This window comes from Onychomys torridus, chromosome 22, assembly GCF_903995425.1.
Source record: "Onychomys torridus chromosome 22, mOncTor1.1, whole genome shotgun sequence".
Classification (NCBI taxonomy): Eukaryota; Metazoa; Chordata; class Mammalia; order Rodentia; family Cricetidae; genus Onychomys; species Onychomys torridus.
Window position 1 is genome coordinate 23210489 of NC_050464.1, and position 22570 is coordinate 23233058.

Here is a 22570-nt window from a genome sequence, read left to right on the forward strand (position 1 = left end):
GTCAGAGGTATAGAGGGAAGCCTCCCATCATGGCCCACCCCAGCCATGCAGTCCACAGTGCCAGCCCAGAACCTGGTCCTGAGCCAGCCAGGTCTTCATCTAGGATCCACAGCAGGATGAAGCCAGCTCAAATCCCAGACCTAGCCAAAACAAGCACTTAAAATGGGTCTGTGAAGCTGAGTCCATCTGCCTGCTGCCCACCCACCCCACCCCACCCCCACTTTCCTTTTTTGGAGACAAAGTAGCCTGGCTCTCCTCCAATACACAGAAATCTGCTAGCCTCTGTCTCTTGAGTTCAGGAACTAAAGACGTGTGCCACCAACATGCCCATCTTGTTTTTCTTTAAATAAAGAGAAATCCTAACTACTCTGTTTCCATTCACATCCATACACTAATATGTTGGATGTGCAAAGCAATTCACCTTTAGGGGATGACATGGCCTTAGACAAACTCTTGGAGTTCACACCAAGCACCTCTGTTACTTGAGTGGTATCACCCTCTCATTAGAAGCTACCTCTCCTTACCCACAGAATTTCCATCCTGTAATAGTTCTCACTACTCTGCTACTTACCAGACCTCTGCAGGGGCCTCCTTGTGCCTGAAACCATACTACAAATGTTATAAACATGATCTCTTTCCACACTCACTGTAATCCTAGCTAGAAGCAGAACTGGACACCTAGTCTGGCATGCCCGGGTCAACAGCCTCCCAGCTAACATATGCCACACCGTGGTTTGGCTCCTAAATGTCCCTTAAGTGCTGTGTATGGAAGGTTTAGACTCCAGCCTACAGCACTACTGGGAGATGGAAGAACCTTTAATAGTGGGGCTTAGAGGGAGGAAGTCAAGATCTTGGGGTGCTGGGACCCTGGCCTTTTTTCTGTTTGCTTTTGGTTTCCTCAAGGTGAGCAAGGATCATTGTCGCAGTCCTAAAGCAACAGGGCCATCTGGACTTAAACGGACTCTGAAACCATGAAGCAAAACAAACCTTTCTTCTTTGTAAGTTGATTATCTCAGGTAGTCTGTAAAGCAAGAGAAAGCCAGCTAACACAACCCACTGGTCTCCAAAGACTGCAGAACAGGAGTCTGACAAGTAAGCAGAAAAAGAGGATCTGAAGAGGTAAGAGCTCAGGGGGTAAAAGCACTGGCTGCTGTCACCGAGGACCTGAGTTCCGTTCCCAGCAGCCACACGGCAGCTCACAAGCCCCTGCAACTCCAGTTCTTAGAAATCCACGGCCCCTCCTCTGGCCTCTGCAGGAACCCACATGTACTCTCACACAGACAGGTATCTACACAAGACCCAGGCACACATACACATAAATAAGAAATACTAAATCTTTAAGATTTTAAATTTACTTTTATTTTTTACATGTATTAACATTTTCCCTGCATGTGCACTATGTGTGTGTGTATCTGATGCCTGCTAAGTCCAGGAGAACACATCAGACCCCTTAAAACTGGATTTCAAGATGGTTGTGAGCCACATGGGTGCTGGGAACTGAAGCTGGGTCCTCTGGAAGAGCAGCAAGTGCTCTTAACTCCCCATCCTCATAAAAATGCAACTTTAAAAGTATGCAAGTGTTTAAGGGCTATGTTAATAAGGAGGCAGGAGCATGTGACAAACACCTTTCCCAGATGAAGGTTTCCTAACAGCAACCTCTGAGGCCCGGCAAATGATACACAAAGGTGTTTCAGAAAGAACCCTGGCAAGTGTAGGAAAGTAATACAGGGAACAGGCTACATCCTGAAGAGGATGGCAGTCTGACCGCCTCCTCTTACACAGTGTGCTTGATTTAAGACATCCTAAGACATGCCCAAGAGCACAGGTCAACAGAACTCCTTCCCTTCAGCCAAACTGTCTCTATAGCTAAAGAATAGTTTGGAGTGGTTTAAGTAGGGACTGTCCTGAGCAAACCATTTTCTAAAGTGTTTTGTTTGTTTGTTTGTTTGTTTAAAGACAAGGTCTCAAGCAGCCCAGGCTGGTCTCAACTTGCCATGTAGTCAAGGACAACCTTGAATTTCTGACTTTGCTGCTGCCACCTCCCCAGTGCTGCGATCATTAGGTGCACACCCCCAGGCTGGCTTGTGCAGTGCCAGGAAAGGCATTCAAGACCTTGCACCTGCTAGGCCAGCACTCCAGCAACTGAATTCCGTTTCAGCCCAAATAAAACTTCTTGACTGAGCAACAAACAGCTCTCAGAAGGAATGGCTGGAAGGGGCAGCAGGGAAGAACTAGGGGACCCTGGATCAGCACCAGGAGGCCAGGTCTCAAGGGGACCATTCATTCCAGCACACCTCCATTCCTTTGTGACGCCCACAGGCACGTCATCTACCAGGAACCCCACAGCTTTCACCTGGCGGGGCCCAACACTAGGGCGACAGTAACTGGAGAGCAGACTACCACCAAACAAAGGCCAGACCAAATCTCTACACCAAGAAGCACCACCAGCATCCTAACTGCACGTATTAGATCCCAGCACAAATACATGCATGAACCACCAAAACAATATGCTTCCCCCAGAAGCCAGCACCCCTACTGTAACAAACCCTGGGAAAAGCAATTTAATTGAAGTGAAAAATAAGGTCTTCAAAACAACCATTATGAATATGTTCAAGGACCTCCTTAAAGAGAATGTGATGAATGTCTTACTGAAGACCATGAAAACACTCAGGTGAATGAAAATGAAAACAGTTTGAGATAGGAAGTAGACTTTAACAAACCAAGAGCTCGCTACAGAAAAGCCGACCCGAAATAAAGCTCAACATGAAAAACTCAGGAAGTCAAACAAAAGCTGAGAGGTGAGACGCATCAACAGGTCAAAAGACATGAAGACAGACCAGCAGGTCCTGAAGACAAGACAGAAAAATGGGTAGCTGTCAGTGGTCTCCAATGAGGCCAACGGCATGCCCTCACACTCCAGGGCAGGCCCCATGCACAGAGTAGGCCAACAGAAAACAGACTTCATGGTGTTTTAGACCTTTCGTTCTAGTTCGGTAATTTTTTGTCTTACTGAGGGTTTTTTGTTTGTTTATTTTGATTTTTTATGTGGTTTTGTTTTTGTTTTGTTTTTTCCTTTGAGGGAAAGCATGAAGTTGGGAGGGTAGGAAGTGGGAAGGGTCTGAGAGGAGTCAGGGGAGAGGAAAGAATACGACCAAAATACACTTTATGAAATGTTTTGAAATAATAAGTGATAAACCCCAATTCTTTAAAAATGTATTTTTAGACAGGTATGTTGATACATGCCTTTACTGCCAGTATTTGGGAGGTGGGGACAGGAGGATTAGGAATTCAAGATCAGTCCAGTCTCAACTACATATTAAGTTTGAGGCCAACCTAGGTTACAGGAGACCTTACCTCAAAAAGAACCCACATCATTTTTCTAAGATCAGACACACAAAATGAATGGCAGTAACCCAACACAGTATGCCCCCAGGGGAGAGGGGGTTGGAGGGAAATACCTGATGTGATTATTTAGTCCAAAGGAAAGAAGTAAGCTGAGGAATAATGGCAAACACGGCCAATGAACCACCTGGCCAAAGCATCTGTGAAGAGTTCCAGCACAAGAAGAGCCATCCTGGGATCACACTGACCACACTGAATCATACTGACTTTGAGCCCTGAAACCTGAAGCCAGGACAGTGACGGATGAGGAAAGAGAGACAGGCTCTGTCCGGGCCTCAGTACGGAGGGAGGCCCAGGTCTTTAAGCTCAATGCCAACTCCTTCGGGAACACCCCAGCTTCTCTCACTGATGCTGTACAGCAGCATGGAGTCCTCTGGTGTGGGGTGGGCGGGGTCTTCTGAGGCCTTCCTTTCAACCTAAGAACCAGTGCCGATGCCCGGCATCACTGTCTCGGGGTCTGGCAGCTGCAATGCCCATCGAGAATCACCCTTAGCCAGAGGGCAACAGCTCTCTGATTCCGCCAACTCTGGTGACAACAGAAGCCTTACTGGAACTGAGTCCTCGGGGATGATTAGAGTCGGGAATTGGTTTTAAACCTAAGATTCGCCATTCTCAGGCACAGGAAGAAACAAAAGCTTACCTACACCTCTTGGACCACTAAAGAGAAGAGCTCAAATAAGGAAGCTCAGTGTTCTCCAGTACCAACGTGTCAATTGTTCACAATATAAAAGCAAACAAAAACCTAGAATCCCAAGTGCTAGAAGGCAGACAGCTCTTGGTGAAGGACCAATCTCTGCACACACAAAGCTCTCTTAGTCCTCGAAGGCTGCCAAGCACTCCAGAAGAGGCCGCTCCCCACTGTAAACTGCCAGCCCTAGCACACAGCTTTCCTCCCATGACCCAAACCGAACAGGCCAACAGCTGTAATCAGAAATCAAACACTGTAACTCTGAAAACAATCGTAAAGCTTTGTTTTTCTTCAACCTGAAGACTTCATCATAGTGTATATGCGAGCACGCACATGCTCGAATGAGTACACCACAGTGTCTGTGTATCAGAGGACAACCTGGGGTCCGGCCCTCACCTTCCACCTAGTTTGAGCCAGGGTCTCCCCTTGCTGTTTATGCATGCCAGGTCAGTCGGTCTGTTTCCAGGGAGCCTCCTCTCTGCCACCCGTCTTCCTAGAGGAGCCCTAGGATTACAGACGCGTACAACTACAACAGCTTTATTTGAGTCTGGGGGATCTGAACTCGGGTCCTCAAGCTTGTGAGGCAAGTGCTTTACCCACTGAGCCATTTCTTCCACCCCACCACCTTAGTATTGGAACCTTTCTGAGCACTACCATGACACTTAGGTTAAGACTTGACAATGCCGGGGGTGGGGGGTAGGGGGGGTGGGGGGGGGGGAGGGGTGGGGGGGTGGCGCACAACTTTAATCCCAGCACTTGGGAGGCAGAGCCAGGTGGATCTCTGAGTTCGAGGCCAGCCTGGTCTACAAAGTGAGTTTCAGGAAAGGTGCAAAACTACACAGAGAACCCTGTCTAAAAAAAAAAAAAAAAAAAAAAAAAAAAAAAAAAAAAGATTTGACAAAAACTGCTCTCCAGGGGTTGGGGATTTAGCTCAGTAGTAGAGCGCTTGCCTAGCAAGCACAAGGCCCTGGGTTCGGTCCTCAGCTCTGGAAAAAAAAACAAAAACACTGCTCTCCACCTAGGTGGAAATTTCTATCCTACCTCATATGACAGGTTGCAGAAAATCAGTCAATCAAACAATAAATAAAAGCAAAATCTTACAAAAATACTGTATACAATTGCTTTTAATCTATACGTTACAGTATACGTGAAATAATGAATCAATTCTGTATGGAGACTTGGACCTTAACTGAGACATCTTGGTTGGAATAAGGTCCAATACTCATCACAGACTTCATCTTGGAAACTCAGCTGCAGCAGCAGCCACGACTTGCAGCTGTGTGGCCCAGCAGTCCACTCAGCCTTGAACCACCAGCTTCCTCTAAGTTAAAGTATTGGCTACAGCGAGCAGGAGGGGGCCTGGGAGGCTGTTTAGTAAGCCACAGAATTTAACAGACACAAGCAGTAATGCTGTGCAGGGCACCGATCTGTGAGTTCACAGGGTCACTGGACCCTTCAGAGGGCTCCTAGACTGTTCCAACAGACCCCAGCAGAGCAAGCTGGAGTCACACAGCAGGCCCACCACCGCTCCGAGGCTCTCAGTCAGTGGACAGCCACCAAAGGACCACTCAAACCCCAGCTGAGGCACTTCCTGCTCTCAACCAGATTCTAACAAGCATGGGTGGTGGTGCAGCCACTTTGTGAGTCTGGGGAGAACACACGGCTGTAGTTACTACAGGAAAGCATTAAGTTCTCTGCTTTCCAACCTTTGTGAGACTCTCATCCCTCATATTCTTGGGTAGATGGATGCTGCTCTAAGTCCTGGTAAATGGTTTGCTATCTTTTACAGCCAATTCTAGAGTAGGAAAAAAATCTGACTAGGAAATAGTCTAGCTGCAGGGAAATAAGTTTGTAGAAAAGAACATCTGAGGGAACAGCACACTAATCTTACCAGGTGAGATAGGTGACTCCAGGTGTCAACTTAACTGCTGCATACCAAAGCATACCTGGGGTCAACTGGCAAGGTTCTGGGTGGATCTGTGAGGTGTCTCTAGAAGCCTGTGTGTGAGCTAATGCACCTGGTGTAGAATATCCACTGTCAATGCAGGGGAGCACCATCTAGCAGTTGGAGTCAGGACAGGGCCAGTCCACCCTAAGCTCTCAAGCCTTGTGGCCTCAGACTGGGCTGTGTTAAACCATCAGCATCCTCGATTCTGAGGACTTCACACCGGGACTGAGCCAATCTCCCAGTATCTTGGGGTCTTCAGCTTGTAGATGGCTTTCTGGGGGCCTCTGTGCTCCCATAACCTTGGGACCTACTCCCCTAGCAAATCCCCTCTCATCTCTGTCTCTGGAAATAGGGCTTAGAAAAGGAACAAAGTCAAGGTCCCTAATCAGACCCCAACCGGCCACTCACCGGTCCTCTGGAGTAAGAAGGTGAGAATATTTGCCCTCCTCCAGCACTGAGAGTGGCATGGACAAGGCAGGCCCTGGGACCGTGTCTGACACGCTCAGAGCACTCAGCATCAGCTCTCTCACCAAGCAACCCCAGAGCTTGCCGCAGGCTCAGGATGGAGCCGTGTTAATCCCTCATCTCTCCTCTCCATCTGTCACTCGGCCACGAACAACATATGGTGCTGATTAAAGTTGGAGGAGACCCAACATGTGATCCTTAACCCAAGGGACAGAGATTGGTTTCTTGATCTTTTCCTCTCCTGTAAGCTGGATCTGTCTACCATCTACAACAATGGGGACACACAGACGGGGACCTCTGTTTGGCATAAAGGCCAAGTCCCCCAGGAAGCTCCCCAGAATGGAAGGAATGTTTGTAATTTAATTTCGGGCACATTTGAGGGACAGAAACAATTCTAGGAAGACAATGAAGGTTGTAGTCAAAAATTAACAACTTTATATCCTTTGAAACGCTTTAAATAAATTCTGAAGATCATGGAGGTTCTTTGGCCATTGTCCTCTATACTTTGTAAATTTTACAAATACCGGACTGTTTCTTCTGTTCTCGTTTTCTATTACATGTATTTTTCAAGAAAGGAGCTTATTATGTGACCCAAGCTAACCTCAAACTTTCATCCTCTACTCCTGCCACCACAACAGTGGGATCACAGGCATGCACCACCAACCCCTGCTTAAGAGCTGAATATCTCTAAGACAAACTTTGGAACTATTTCACTAACTTTCCTGATGGCGACAGGAGCTGCCACACAGCATGTGAGAGGAGCCTCTGTCCCTGGCCTGGCCTTCACGTTCTCCCTAGACCACCCCTGCTCTATCTCCGTCCAGCACTGCTGAAGCCCTACACTGCGACAACAATCTGACCCGACAAATTCCTAGGCTCCACTAGATCCTTCTTTGCAGGGAAATGAGACCACATTTATGGTTTTAGAAGGTGAACTGTAAGCCAGGCGTGGTCACACATGCTTGTCAAAGCAGGGAGAAGGATGGAATAACTGCAGGGGTGAGTTATGAAATGTCGACAGAAATGATTGCTAAGTGGTAGAGAGAGGAAATAAGCAGAAAGCGGGGACAACCGCGAATCAGCTACAGCAAGAGCTGCTGCTTCGAGGCTGGCCCAGGAGGGCGGGAGAGGAGGACAACATGTGGGGAAAAAGAAAGAGGCGGACAGGAGGGCGTGGGGGACACTCGAGTTCAACGTTTAGTGCAACATCTGGTTGGCTCTAACTCCTCCAGGCAAGCCACGGCCAGAAGGTCTGGAGCAGCAGAGGACAGAGGCTGCCAAAGCCATGGAGGAATTCCATTCCCAGCTTCCCACTCTCAGGTCCACACTAACTAACGAGGACCAATTAATTGGTGAGGCCTCAGGCTCTCCTCTCACTTAGGGCATGGGATGAGTGTGCAGTCCTGGCTTGTGTCCTTCTGCATCTCAGACCCACAAAACAACCCCTTGAGTGCTGCGACCCTCCCCAACTCACCAGCTGGATCTCGACAGCAGTCATGGGCCTGTGGTTCAGCAGCTGAAGCTTCTCAGCTCTGTCAAAAGAAAAACACAAACTGCTTAAAACTCTCATGCCCTGAAGGACCTTGGGTCTTGATCAAGTTACTGTCAGGAAAGAACTGGAGAATCCCTGCCTGCCACATGGCCCTGTAATAAGGAAGAATTAGGAGAGGAAAGGACACCCGACATGCCAGCTTCCTGCAGGGAATGCAGGCACAGTGCTTCCTAAGGGAGCAACAGCAGAGGAGAGGGTTTTGGTTTTTTTTTTAATTTATTTGTTATTTATACAGTGTTCTGTCTGCATATATTCCTACACACCAGAGTAGGGCATCAGATCTCATTACAGATGGTTGTGAGGCACCATGTGGTTGCTGGGAACTGAACTCAGGACCTCTGGAAGAGCCGTCAGTGCTCTTAACCTCTGAAGCCCCCAGAATTGAGAATGACTCCGTCGGTAGAGGCGCTTCCCTGCAGACCTAATGGCTGGAGCGCCATGCCTGGGTTCTTTAAGAGAAAACTGATTTCCACATACTGCACTATGATGGCACATGCACACATACTGCAGACCTAATGGCTGGAGCGCCATGCCTGGGTTCTTTAAGGGAAAACTGATTTCCACATACTGCACTATGATGGCACATGCACACATACTGCAGACCTAATGGCTGGAGCGCCATGCCTGGGTTCTTTAAGGGAAAACTGATTTCCACATACTGCACTATGATGGCACATGCACACATACTGCAGACCTAATGGCTGGAGCGCCATGCCTGGGTTCTTTAAGGGAAAACTGAGCCAGGCGGTGGTGGCGCACGCCTTTAATCCCAGCACTCGGGAGGCAGAGGCAGGTGGATCTCTGTGAGTTCGAGGCCAGCATGGACTACAAAGCGAGTTCCAGGAAAGGCGCAAAGATACACAGAGAAACCCTGTCTCGAAAAACCAAAAAAAAAAAAAAAAAAAAAAGATAGAGAGAAAACTGATTTCCACATACTGCACTATGGCACATGCCCACATACTGCAGACCTAATGTCTGGAGCACCATGCCTGGACTATTTAAAAGAGAAAACTGATACTGATTTCCACATACTGCACTATGGCACATGCACACATACACAATCAGAACAAATAAGAGAATGTAAAGCATGGTTTTGTTTTGTTTTTTAATTTTTTTTTTTATTTTCCGGAGCTGAGGACCGAACCCAGGGCCTTATGCTTGCTAAGCGAGCACTCTACCACTGAGCTAAATCCCCAACCCCAAAGCATGTTTAAAAGACAACACTTGCCATTTGGTGGCACAAACCTCCAATCCCAGTACTTGTGAGACAGAGGCAGGCAGATCTCTGTGAGTTAGAGGCCAGCCTGATCTATAAATTAAGATCCTGTCTCAAAAATAAAAAAACAATAATAAGAACTCCCCATTTTGTTACACTAATTTTATTTGGAAAATAAGAAAGTGTTTTTTTTAATTCAATTTAAAGAAAAGATAAACAAAATTATTTTCATTGGTTAGTCAATGCTTAGAAATGGCTAAGAACTCAGTTTTGAGAGTAAGATTCTACATTCTCACATTTGTTTTGATTTCTTTTAAAAAGGAAAAAAATTTTTTTAAAAGATTTATTTATTTATTATGTATACAGTCCTCTATCTGCATGTGTGCCTGCAGGCCAGAAGAGGGCACCAGACTACCTTACAGATTGTTCTGAGCCACCATGTGGTTGCTGGGAATTAACCTCAGGACCTTGGAAGGTTAAGCAGTGCTCTTAACCTCTGAGCCATCTCTCCAGCCCCCTTTTTTTTTTTTTGAACTGAGGATCGAACCCAGGGCCTTGCACTTGCGAGGCAAGTGCTCTACCACTGAGCTAAATCCCCAACCCTTAAAAAGAATTTTTAAACATGTGTGTGTGTGAGTGAGTGTGTGTAAGTGTGAGTGTGTGTGAGTGTGAGTGTGTGTGAAAGTGTGAGTGTGTGTGCGTGTGTGAGTGTGTGTGAGTGTGTGTGTAAGTGTGAGTGAGTGTGTGTGTATGAGTGTGTGTGAGTGTGAGTGTGTGTGAGTGTGTGTGTGTGTGTATCAGCATACATGTGGAGGAGAGAGGACAACATGCAGTTGTTTCTCTTTTTGCCGTGTGGATTCCAGGAATCAGACTCAGGTGTTCAAGCTTGGCATCAAGTACTTTACCCACTGAGACATCTCATTTTTATATTTTATGACAGGCTGGCCTTGAACTTGCTATCTAGCTGAGGATGACCTTGAACTCAGATGCTAGGATTCCAGTATGTGATGGCTGATATGGACTGTCAACTTGACTGGATTTATCATCATGGAAACAAAGCTCTGGACATGCCTTTGAGACAGTTTCTCGTCTGGATTACCTGGGTGGTCTGACACATCCTAACTACGAATGCCACCACCCACGGGCTGAGGTCTAGATGAAGAGAGTGAGCTGAGCGCCTGCACCTCCCCTGCCCCTGTGCTCTCTCCCCAACTTTTGACAGGCACTTGGCACAGCAAGGAGACGTGACCAGCACAGTGTGACTGAGACTTGAGTTATCTTAGTAAATTAAAAGAAGCCAGGCATGACTGCTCAGGCCTGCTATCTCAGCACTGGGGAGGCTGGGACAGGATATCAAACTTGAGCCAGCCTGGGCTAGTTGTAAATTTCCATAAGAGATTTAAGTAACAGTTGAAGACAGTAATTACCATCTGACCTCAATGACTTTAATACCGGATCTTCCTGCCTCCACCTCTCATCAGGATTATAGGTTACCATGCCCAGTAACAATTACCATCTGTCACAAGAGATACTCAGCCCTCTGTTGAAGGGTTAAAGGTGACAGGATTGCAAAGATTAATTTTATGTGTACGAGCATGTCGGATGTATATTTTGTGCACCACATATGGAGACCAGAAGAGGGCATCAGATCCCACGAACTGGAGTTATAGTTATGAGTCTCCTTGTGAGTGCTGGGAACCAAGTCCTCTGCAAGGGCAGCAAGCGCAGTTGACCACTGAGCCATCTCTCCAGGTCCAGTGACAGGACGTCAAAGGGGAGGGCATGACTCCACCTTCCCCATCCCATACAGGGGATACAGTTCTGCATTCTTTCTGGGCTGACCCTGGAGCTCCACACTCAACACAAATGAGACTAAAGATACTCTGGACAAAGACGAAAGGCCACAGTTGCCTTAGGCAGACGTTTGAGAAGCAGTTTGAGTTATGTACCTCCCCAGGCCCCAGGTTCACGTCTGTAAACAAATTAGAGTAGCACTCAGAGCACATGAGGGTTAGGGAAGGTAACAATCTCCTATCTGAAGTGGCTACTACCACCACCTATTGCCTGTTTTCCATTTGGCTTCCAAACAGGAAACACTTTTAACTGACTTTTTTACACTTAAAACACGATTAGCCGGGCAGTGGTGGCGCACACCTTTAGTCCCAGCACTCGGGAGGCAGAGCCAGGTGGATCTCTGTGAGTTCGAGGTCAGCCTGGTCTACAGCTCAAGATCCAGGACAGGCACCAAAACGACACAGAGAAACCCTGTCTCAAAAACAAACAAACAAAAACTTTCAATACTGAGATAGGAAGTAACCTGTCGAAGGTTCCCGGTAGTGCAGACAGGACTCAGGCACCACAGGGACTTAGCCATATGCTTCTAGGAGAGACACTCAGCATGATGACAGCTCACATGGTCAGGCTCTACTCCTCAGAATCCCCGAAAACATTTACAAACGAGATGTCACAGCAGTGGATAGAGTGCTGGCCTCCAGCAGAATGGGGAGGCAGGAGGAGGGGAAAAAGGATCAAAGGAAACAAAGGGAGGAGAGGTGGGGGGAGAAAGGGAGACTCTGCACTGAGCCCTGGGGATTTTCCGGGCAGAGCTGAAGGAGGCAGGCTGGGGATGTGGCTCAGCTGTAGGGCTCCTGGCTAGCACACACAGAGCCCTGACTTCCACTGCCAGCACTGTATAAACCAAGGCATCCTGGCATATGCCCTACCTACCTCTTATTATCTGCCACAGCCAGCCACTGCTTCCTCTCCTTGCTTATCTACTTCTCTTCTGACTAGTCCCTCTCCGGGCTCTCTTCTTTAGCTCAGCCCCAGCATTCCACACTGTTGTTTCTCCCTCCAAACTTCCTACTGATTTCCTCACACAAAACGCATAATCTCAACAGCTGCTATAGGTTTTGCTGGAGAAATTCATGCTTCCAAGCTATGTGAGCAGAGCGCCAGACTTCTTTAGCCAAGTGCCTCCCACACATCTCCACGTAGACACACCAGATACTTTGAAAACAATACATCTGATGCAATCGTGACTACTCTTCCCAACAAACTAGCTCCTCCCTGCACGCCTCATCTGGAGGAGCCTAAGGTCAGAAACCTGGGAGCACCCCCACTTCTTCTCACCCACTGCCAACCCTCAGTTCCAGGTCCCTCTGCTTACGTTCCTTTGAAGTGTTTATGTTCTCCTCACCATGACTTTAAATCCCTCCAACCTCTTGGTTACAGGACAACAGCTCCACCCTGAGCCCTTCCACTTTTCAATACACTTCCCTCTTATAAGTGAACGCCTTTTAAAAGACTGAAATCTTGTGACCAGAAAGTTAGCCCAGTAACTAAAAGCACTTGCAGAGGACCCAAGTTTGGTTCCCAGCACCCACATGAAGGCCACCAACTTTCTATAACTCCTGATTCAGAGGACCTGACACCCTCTTCTGCCCTCCACAGATGCCAGGCAGTACACAAATACACACATGCCATTCCCAGGAGGGCCGAAGGTGCTGGGACCTAAACCCGAGTCTTCAGCAAGAACAAGAACTCTTAATCATCGGCCCATCTTTTCAGCATGGTCCGCCCAAAGGTCTCGGTATGAATTTGAATTTCTCTAGTTCACCCCCAAGAACCCTGAGAACTCTGCTCTTCAGCAGTCTGTCTTCATATGGCTGCACTTTCACTAAATGATCCGACCAGCTTGTAGACATGATGCAGAAAAGCCTCAGGCCAATTCCCACTTCCACACCTTGCCTAGCAAATGCTATTTCCTCACCTGAATCTCAAGTCTTCCTTTATTTTACCATCGCCTCTTATAAAGGAAAGAGAACCCTAAAACTGACACTTGAGTCCTCTCCACTGTGTCTGTCCCTCACAGCACTGAGAGACGGGGCTGACACAACACAAATGTATCTGAAGGGGAGTTAAAGGAGGGGCTAGAGAAGCCTGGACTCCTAGTAGACGCTTGTGCAGGTCTGCGGCCACAGGAAGCAGGAGTCTGTGTTCTGAGAGCAGACCCGGGAAGACCACGAGGGAAACCTGATAATCCATCATCTCCACTTGAGGCTTTGCTGGTCTGAGGGCCACGGCCCAAAAAAGTGGCGTCAAAGCCCTGGAGTAATGTGTGCAGAATTACTCCAGACCTAACTGAGCTGGCCTGTGAGGGCACGTCCCTCTATGGCTGTGTGCCTTACAGGGGTGACTGCAGGACAGGAGCAGGGGCCACTAGTTAGGTGCCGAGCAGGAAAGAGCTGAGGCCAAATCTAAAATACTCAAGAACCAGTTTTGATGGAGACTGGTAACACACTAAATAAAAACCTACATAACACACAGTGCCAACGTGACTTGGAGCTGAATTCCAACTGTACTATTTTGTTGATGAAGTCTACAAAGTCAAACAACACACAGCTCCTAGCCCACCCTCAAGGACTCCAGCGGTGAAGATATCTAAGTAAAGTAATGAACGGATCCCCCAAGCAAAACACATGAAGGTGACTTCAAGATTTACAGGACACATTAAACCTGGTTTTAATTGTGGTTCCTGTCTTAAATGCACCAGCTAGCGAAGCTGGTCACCGTCTTATTTGGCAAGCAGCCCCTTCACCAGCCAAGAGACCGAAGGCAGCCTTGGTGAAGAAGCTTGCTGGCTCCCTCTACTGGCCATTGTACAGCACTGCCAGGAGCTTCCTGCCCAGGCAGTCAGAAAACCAAGAGGGGACAATTTAAAAGGTTACATGAGACTTGGCAGATGAAAGATGATAAACTGGAAAAGAGAGCTAGTTAATCCTCTATTGAAGTGTGCATTAAGTTTATGTAGATTCAACCAGGTCTGATCCTAATACCATCAAACAAAAATACCAACCAAGCAGCCAAACAATGATTACAAAGCAGCTTTTGGAAGTTATCAACACTAGCACTAATCCTAAAAGACATGGGCTAGTTTTTCCTAATAGAAACCCTTAAGTGAACTCATATAGCAAAATCAAAAAACAGTTTCAGGGAGGCACCTGACATGCACAAAGACTGTAATCAAATTGCTTCTACCTCAAGCAAACACAAATGTCAGGTAATTTTGTTGATCAACCTTATAAAAAAGTATTTTCATCCCCCCCCCCCTTCAACCCCCAAACCTCCCACAGTGCTGGGAATGAACCCTCCTCATACACACTAGGTAAACACTAGCACTGAGCTACACTCGAAACCCAATACTGTAATTCTAAATCTGAAACTGATGTGGCTGTAATGACAGGCGGTAAAGAGCTTTAGGAACTGGGACAAGAAGAGACTCTGGGATAAGCATGCTGTGGCTCTACAAGGCCATATGCCTAATTCTCAGTTGTCTTTTCCCACAATACCATGATCTTACCTTAAAACAGTACTGTGTACACCGGGCGGTGGTGGCGCACGCCTTTAATCCCAGCACTTGGGAGGCAGAGGCAGGTGGGTATCTGTGAGTTCGAGGCCAGCCAGGCTACACAGAGAAACCCTGTCTTGAGAACAAACAAACAGAAAACAACAGTACTGTGTGCGGTTGATTATGAGGCCAAAGTGTGATTGAATGCAGCTGCAGCTGCTGCAGACAGGTGTTCTAAGACGCTATTCTCCCGAGTCCTATGTTTCCTGTTATCTCCTGAGGTAACTTACTTGGTCAGCTTGTGGCTTTTCATTGCTGTGAGGAATTCTTGAACGATCTCGGGACTCTGGTTCCTGCATGGTGTTTTTGATATGTATTTTAATGTCTAAAAAACAAATACACAAAAGAAAGGCAAACATAAGATAGAGAAATTGAAGGTTTTGATAAAGATTTATTTTTATTTTTAATTATGTGAGTCTATGTGGTTATGTGCCCTTGAGTACAGATACCTCTGGAAGCAAGAGGCTTCAGAACCTCCTAAAACCAGAGTTCCAAGCAGCTGAGTGACCCACATGACTGCTGGGAATCAAACTTGGACCCTCTGCAAGAACAGTATGTGCTCTTAACCACTGAGCCATTTGGAGCCCCAGGCTATAGAAATTTGAGTAAAGGGCTAGAGAGATGGCTCAGCAGTTAAGAGCACATACTGCTCTTGCAGAGGACCCAGGTTCAATCCCAAGCATCCACTTTGTGGCTCACAACTAGCTGTAACTCCAGAGGAGGATCTGACACCCTCCTCTGACCTCGACAGGCAAACAGGCATGCACATGGTACACAAACATACATGCAATCAAAATACTTATATACATAAAACCTTGAAAAAATAAATCTGAATAAGGAAAGCAGTGTTATAATTCTACAATTTTCAGACTTTTAAGAGTTATTTTTTATTTTTCAATTATATGTTTAGATGTGTATGTGTACACGTGAGTACGTATATAAGAGTGCAGATGCAGAGGTTATGTGTGTGCATGTGCACACGTGAGTGTGTATCTAAGAGTGCAGGTGCAGAGGAAAGAAACACTGATCCTGACACTGGACTTAGTTAAGGGTGTTTATGAGCTGCCCAGCACAGGTTGGAGAAACCAAACTCAGATCCTCTGAGGAGCAATCAGCAAGCACTTTTAACTGCTGAGCCATCACTTCAGCCCCAAGAGAGTCAAGTGTTCTAGCATGGCGTTACATCTCTTTTTTTCTTTTTCTTTTTCTTTTTTCTTTTTTTAGCTGAGGATCGAACCCAGGGCCTTGGGCTTGCCAGCAAGCACTCTACCACTGAGCTAAATCCCCAACCCTTGGTGTTACATCTCTAGCCCAACACTTACAGAGTTTTGATTTTGTCTTTGCTGACTTGTCTTTGAGTTCGAATGTCAAGTTTCAGTTTATATGTCATTTTAATGTAATGCTTTCTTGCTATTTCCTTTCAATTCTCAAATAGGTTAGGAGAGAACAACCTTATGAATTAGTTTTGCTTTCTTCCTTTTACATGCCTTTAAACCCAGCACTAAAGAGGCAGAGGCAGAAAGATCTCTACGAGTTCCAAACCAGCCTGGTGTGTGAGTTCTAGGCCAGCCAAAGTTACACAGTGAGGCCCTATCTCAAAAACTGAAGAAAAGGGGGACAGGGGGAAGAATTTAGCCTTGCACAAAGAGCAGTTCTGGCCTGTGTGCTAGACTTGTAGGTGGTGATCTCCAGGCCCCTGGAATGGTATGCCTGGGTCCCTGGGTCATACTGCACATGCTTATCAACCTAACTTAGCGGCTGGCCCCACCTGTATAGTTTTAGAGCAAGGGTTAGCTGGCAGCAAGACCAGTGTATATCAAGACGCAGCAGGGCTTCCCTGATGGCAGCATTCCATGCTTATGGCCACACACCAACTTTAGGAAAGTAAAATGACCCAAGTCCATGTGTGAGGACAGTGGAAATTATGCCTTGGGTATTCCCTTATTTTTTATTCTCTTGGCTAATTTTAATCTGAATCCTTTCCTTGTAGCAAACTGTCACTGTGAATCTAACAGTGTCAGACCTGAGATAGATGTGGGGGAACCCATCTCTCCTTGCACTGGACAGATGTCAAGCACTGCTCAAACACTACTAAAAATTATTGTCAGTGTTATGTCTGCTCTCGTTATAAGCACTGTTCTGATGTCTGTTTTCCTATGCATAAGCAAAGATCCTGTAGAACAAGACAGTTCCACCCCGTCATTGGTAGCTGTTGAGCTCTCCCTTATGGCTGGGCCTCCCCGAGTTAAAGGACTACCAGTTAGTGGGCACCGTGTTGGCACAGCCATTCTGATGCCTCCCTAGACACCTTGGGGAAATGACAAAACCAGCACTGCTGCCTGTGTGGCTGCTGAACATGCAGGACTGTTTTCAACAGTCTATGTTGTTTTGGGGTTTGTTGTTGTTGTTGTTATCACAAGCCATAATGAACTCTAGATGATCCTGCAAACATATCCATGTAAGCCAGAGGGAGAGCATTTCCCTTGATGGCCTTGCAGAGGGTCTGCTATGACTTGTGTGAAAGAGACAAGGCTATGTTTGGAGCGAACATAAACTTTTATCTATGAGGCCTACTGTGGTCACTACCAATACCCCTTATTATGGTTGGTCTTAATGTCAACTTGCCACAATTAGAACCACCTGAATAGGAAGCCTCACCTGGAGAAGTGTCCTGACTGACTTGGTTGATGTGGGGAGTCCCACCCGTTTGTGGGTGGCACCTTCTGCTAGTAGTCCAGATAAAAAGGGCATGAAGAAGGAAGGTAACCTCACCCTCTGTTCACGTAGCCTCCCTCTACTGCTGAGTTAACTTGCCCTGTTGCTGCTGCTGATTCCTACGCTGATATTAGAACCAGTGTTTCCAAGCTTTCATCATGGACTAGGGTCCAGCAGATCTCCAGGAAACTTCTGGGCTGCCAGGGCCACACAGAGACTGCTTAGGCACCCAGCCTAGCGGACCAAGCACCTGCCAGGTCTCCCACCCCAAGTGGAAGATGGCCACTGTGGAACTATTCTGTCGCTGAGGCACTGAGGCTCAAGGACCAAGGAACTATTGGGTTCTCAGCTCTGGGGTGTGAGTCTACTGCTGTTCCTATTTTAAAGCTGTGTGTGTGTGTGTGTGTATGTGTGTGTGTGTATGTGTGTGTGTGTGTGTATGTGTGTGTGTATGTGTGTGTGTATATGTGTGTATGTGTGTGTATGTGTGTGTGTGTATGTGTGTGTGTATATGTGTGTGTATGTATGTGTATGTATGTGTGTGTATGTGTGTATATGTGTGTGTGTGTGTGTGTGTGTGTGTGAGAGAGAGAGAGAGAGAGAGAGAGAGAGAGAAATATTTTTCATCCCATTACTTCCATTCCTCTAAGGGAACTCTGAATAATCCACATTTTCAGACAATCTAAGTAGGCTGTTCCACGCCCTGCTGAGATGACTCCAGCAGACACCTTCCCCCTGTGCTGCCCACCTTCCCTGATGTTGCACCATGTCTAATCAAACACTTCTCTCAGCTGGTCTGTTTTTGCCCTTCCCATGTCTAGCACAGCAAGGGCAAGCTGTACTGGCAACATGGAGAAGCCAGAGACAGTGCAGGAGCAGCAGACAGAGACAGTGAAGGAGCAGCAGAGAGAGACAGTGAAGGAGCAGCAGACAGAGGCAGTGAAGGCGCGGCAGACAGAGGCAGTGAAGGCGCGGCAGACAGAGACAGTGAAGGAGCAGCAGACAGAGACAGTGAAGGAGCAGCAGACAGTGAAGGAGCAGCAGACAGAGACAGTGAAGGAGCAGCAGACAGAGACAGTGCAGGAGCAGCAGACAGAGACAGTGAAGGAGCAGCAGACAGTGAAGGAGCAGCAGACAGAGACAGTGCAGGAGCAGCAGACAGTGAAGGAGCAGCAGACAGAGACAGTGAAGGAGCAGCAGACAGTGAAGGAGCAGCAGACAGAGACAGTGAAAGAACAGCAGGCAGAGACAGTGAAAGAACAGCAGACAGAGACAGTGCAGGAGCAGCAGAGACAGTGCAGGAGCAGCAGACAGAGACAGTGCAGGAGCAGCAGACAGAGACAGTGCAGGAGCAGCAGACAGAGACAGTGAAGGAGTAGCACACAGAGACAGTGAAGGACAGCAGAGGGGCTAACTGCAGAGCCTCTGCAGTCCCACACTGCGGAAGTGGTGGGGCAGCTGGATGTTTGGCAGCTGGAGAGGCGAAGCTGAGTTGCTGGCCAGCCAACTGCAAAGGTGGCATGGACCGGCTGCTCTGACGACTGATGATGACCCAGAGCTTCAAAAGCTGGCAGCCGCTCCCAAAGCAGCCAGAGCAGCAAGAGAACAGCAGGGAAGGAACAGGAGGGATGATGAGAGTGGAGAGTGGGTGGAGGCCTGAGGCTGAAGACAGGAGGCTGTGAAGAGCCACAGAATAGCCAGGCGTGTGGCGGCATGCCTGTAATCCCTGCACCTGGGAAGTAGAAGCAGGAGGATCAGGAGTTCAAAATCACCCTGGGCTACATAAGAAGCCTGAGATCCTATCTCAAAAGAAACAGATGGGGAGAAGAGTTCCAGAGAGCCATCAAGTGCTTAGGACCAAAGCTGTCAGGCACCCCAGGCCTGCAAAGTGTAATACTGGTATTATCAAGGGCTGAAGAGTCCCAACACCCAGTCCTGCTGCAAAGCTACAATGTCAACCACTGCTGCGGAATCCCAACATCCTAGGCCAACCCAAGACTGGAACAGAAAGTCATACTATCAAAAGCCTGCATTAGTTATAACACTAGGGGGCACCATCCTCTGAGGCTCCCACAGGCCAGCTGGTATTACCTCCAAGGACACAAAAGCCCCTACCAACCAGCCTGAGAACTGTGAGAGCTTCCCCACCTACCCAGGACTCTCATCTAAGGAGAGTAAAAGGATCCCAACCAGCTGACTGGGAGCATCTGAAGGTGGTTCAGGTGGAGACCCCAAATGTGCACTTAATGTCTACAGGTGAGGACAATTTTATCCAGTTTCACTAACTGGCAGGTGGCCAGATTCCTCCCATTTCCCAAAGCAGCAGCCACCCTCCCAACTGGTGGAGGCCCTGAGCAGCCGGGCTCACCTCATAGGTGATGGCATTCAAGTTCTGCTGCCCAGCACTATGCTTGTTCTTCCCACTCTCCTTCCGCTGCTCTTTGAGGTCTGTTAGTAACTGGTACACCTAGGAAGGGACACAAAAAGCATGTCAGTGAAGATGAGAGATGCCGTTTTCTTTCTTTCTGCAAACCTGCTTCCCAACAGTTGGTCTGGAGCAAGCACTTCAGCCTAGAACCACACAACATCTTTCAGGTGCTCTCTTAGCCAAGTCAATTCAAAGCACTCATTTATTAAAATCCTGCAGAGACAGCCCTATGGCTAGAGCACTTGCTACTCTTGCAGAGGACCCTCACATCAGCAAGTTCACAACCACCTGTAACTCCAGCTGCAAGGGGTCCAGTGACATGTACATACCCACACACAAACACACACTTGAAAAATAAAACCCTTAAAAAAATAACTGTGAACACTACTTTAAAACATGTATCGCGGAGTTGGGGATTTAGTTCAGTGGTAGAGCGCTTGCCTAGCAAGCACAAGGCCCTGGGTTTGATCCTCAGCTCCACACACACACACACACACAAAACATGTATCGCCGGGCGGTGGTGGCGCACGCCTTTAATCCCAGCATTCGGGAGGCAGAGGCAGGCGGATCTCTGTGAGTTCAAGGCCAGCCTGGGCTACAGAATGAGTTCCAGGACAGACTCCAAAGCTACACAGAAAAACCCTCTCTCAAAAAACCAAAAAAAAAAGTATCACGGGGGGCTGGAGAAATGGCTATGTGGTTAAGAACACTGGCTGTTCTTCCGCACTCAATTCCCCCCACATGGCAGCTCACACCCGTCTGTGACTCCAGTTCCAGGGGATCTGACACCCTCACACCAATGCACATGAAATAAAATCAAATTAAACATGTATCATGGGCCAGTGAGAAGGCTTGGCTGGTAAAGGTACTTGCAACCCGAGTTATACCCCAGGACCCACATGGCAGAAGGAGAGCGTTACTATAGAGGTGTGCCACACCCACCTCCAACAGTTCCCCCAGTCCCCACCTCTGAAAAACAGTGGCATGAGACCCAAGGAACATAATGTTTCCCCAGTGAAACAAGCACCCAACTACTGAGCAAAGGCCAAACAGGACAAAGATGTTCCTAAAGGTCAATGTTTTGACCAATGAACATTTCCTTCCTGTGGCTAAGCCACACCCACTTAGGCTGGTCTTCAGTAAGCAATATGGCACACTGAGTTAATTCTAGACACACACACACACACACACACACACACACAGCACAGCACGGAGAGCCAGACCTCCTCCAAGACTCTGGGTTTTCACTGGGACATGGAAAGCGCCAGTGACTTTATAAGCAGGCTCTTCTACACCTGGCGCTGTCCTATCAGACTGCTTTGCTAGTACTAAAGTAGACCCAGGCAAAATAGAAGGCAGTAAAAATACTACCTCCCCTCTCACCAACCTCTTCCCTCTCTTTCTCCATCAGCCCCCAAATTATAAAGCTGCTCATTCTTATTCAATTATTCAAAATGGCGAGGCAAGTCAGCGCGTAGTCTCAAAATGAGACTTGGAGGCCCTTTGAAGATCAAAATGGTATGGTGAGGAGGAAAGGCCAAGATCTTAACAGAAAGAAGCAGCTCTACAGCAGCAGCTCTTCTTCCAGGACACCTGTCTCTGAGACTTACAGAAGGGTACCTATGAATCAGAGCCTCCTCTTCCCTGGAGAACCATGTGCAATTCACCAAACTTAGACCATTCTGAGATCCACCAGGGGCCACCTGCCCTGAGTTAAAGCAGAAACTTCAAATGAACTGTCGTTTCTAAAGAAAACTAATTCAGCCAGGCGGTGTGGCGCACACCTTTAATCCCAGCACTCAAGAGGCGGAGCCAGGCAGATCTCTGTGAGTTTGAGTCCACCCTGATCTACAAAGTTAGATCCAGGACAAGCTCCAAAGCTACACAGAAAAACCCTGTCTTGGAAAAAGAAAAGAAACCTAATTCAACATCCTCACAAGCAAAGACTAAACCCGAAGAGGAAAATGTAACGCCCCCTATGGAGGCCCTTACCTCATAGTTACTGAGCAGTGCCGCGTTCGCATCCTTCCTGCAAAGAACAGTGAGCCATCATCAGTTCACAGCCATCCAAGGTTCCAAGGGTCTACAAAATAATCCCTTTAGTTGAGATTCAGCTATCTAGTTCAGGAATCTGGAACAACCTAACACTAAAATGCCTACGTCCTGCCTGGGTTAGCTGGCCCTGCATCTCAATCTCAGATAGAGATAGCGTTCCTTTTCTTTTCTTTTAATATTTGTTTTATCTATGTGTGTGTGCGTGCCTATGAGAGCTATGTACACACTACATGAGTGTGTAGATGTGCATGTTTGTGTGCACAGAAGGCACTGATCCCTCAAAGCTGGAGTTACAGGTGTTTGCAGGATGCCTAGACTTGTCACATGGGTGCTGAGATCTAAACTCTGATTCTCATTATCCAGCAAGCATTCTTAACCACTGAGCTGTCTGTCTCTCCAGCCCCCGGACTTTCCCTTTTTATAGACATAGCATATCACATGCCCATTTCCCCATAGATGACTAAGTCACCATATTATCCAAACTTATGTAGACAGAAGTTGAGAAGTCAGACATCTGGCCCAAGGTAGTTACAAGAACGCAGAAGCAAACCCTCAAAGGAACCCCACTATAGAAGGGTCCCTAAGCAGCAAGAGCATTAGAAATGACTGGAGAAACAAGGTGCTGATTCCTCCTTAGCCAACAGCCTTCTCTCGTTACGACCATACAGTCACCTTGAACAACCTGAATCCT

The 22570-nt window shown here is 47.5% G+C and overlaps 1 protein-coding gene across 1 annotated transcript in view; it reads right to left on the reverse strand.

The window, feature by feature from the left end:
* Positions 1-22570, reverse strand: part of LOC118572445 (CGRP receptor component) — a 32006-nt gene that overhangs the window by 1019 nt on the left and 8417 nt on the right. The window contains exons 2-5 of the mRNA XM_036172070.1: positions 21817-21853; positions 19765-19863; positions 14912-15006; positions 7978-8035 (exon numbers count right to left, since the gene is read on the reverse strand). Coding sequence (XP_036027963.1) covers positions 7978-8035; positions 14912-15006; positions 19765-19863; positions 21817-21853 — 289 coding nt within the window. The remainder of the gene's footprint in view (positions 1-7977; positions 8036-14911; positions 15007-19764; positions 19864-21816; positions 21854-22570) is intronic.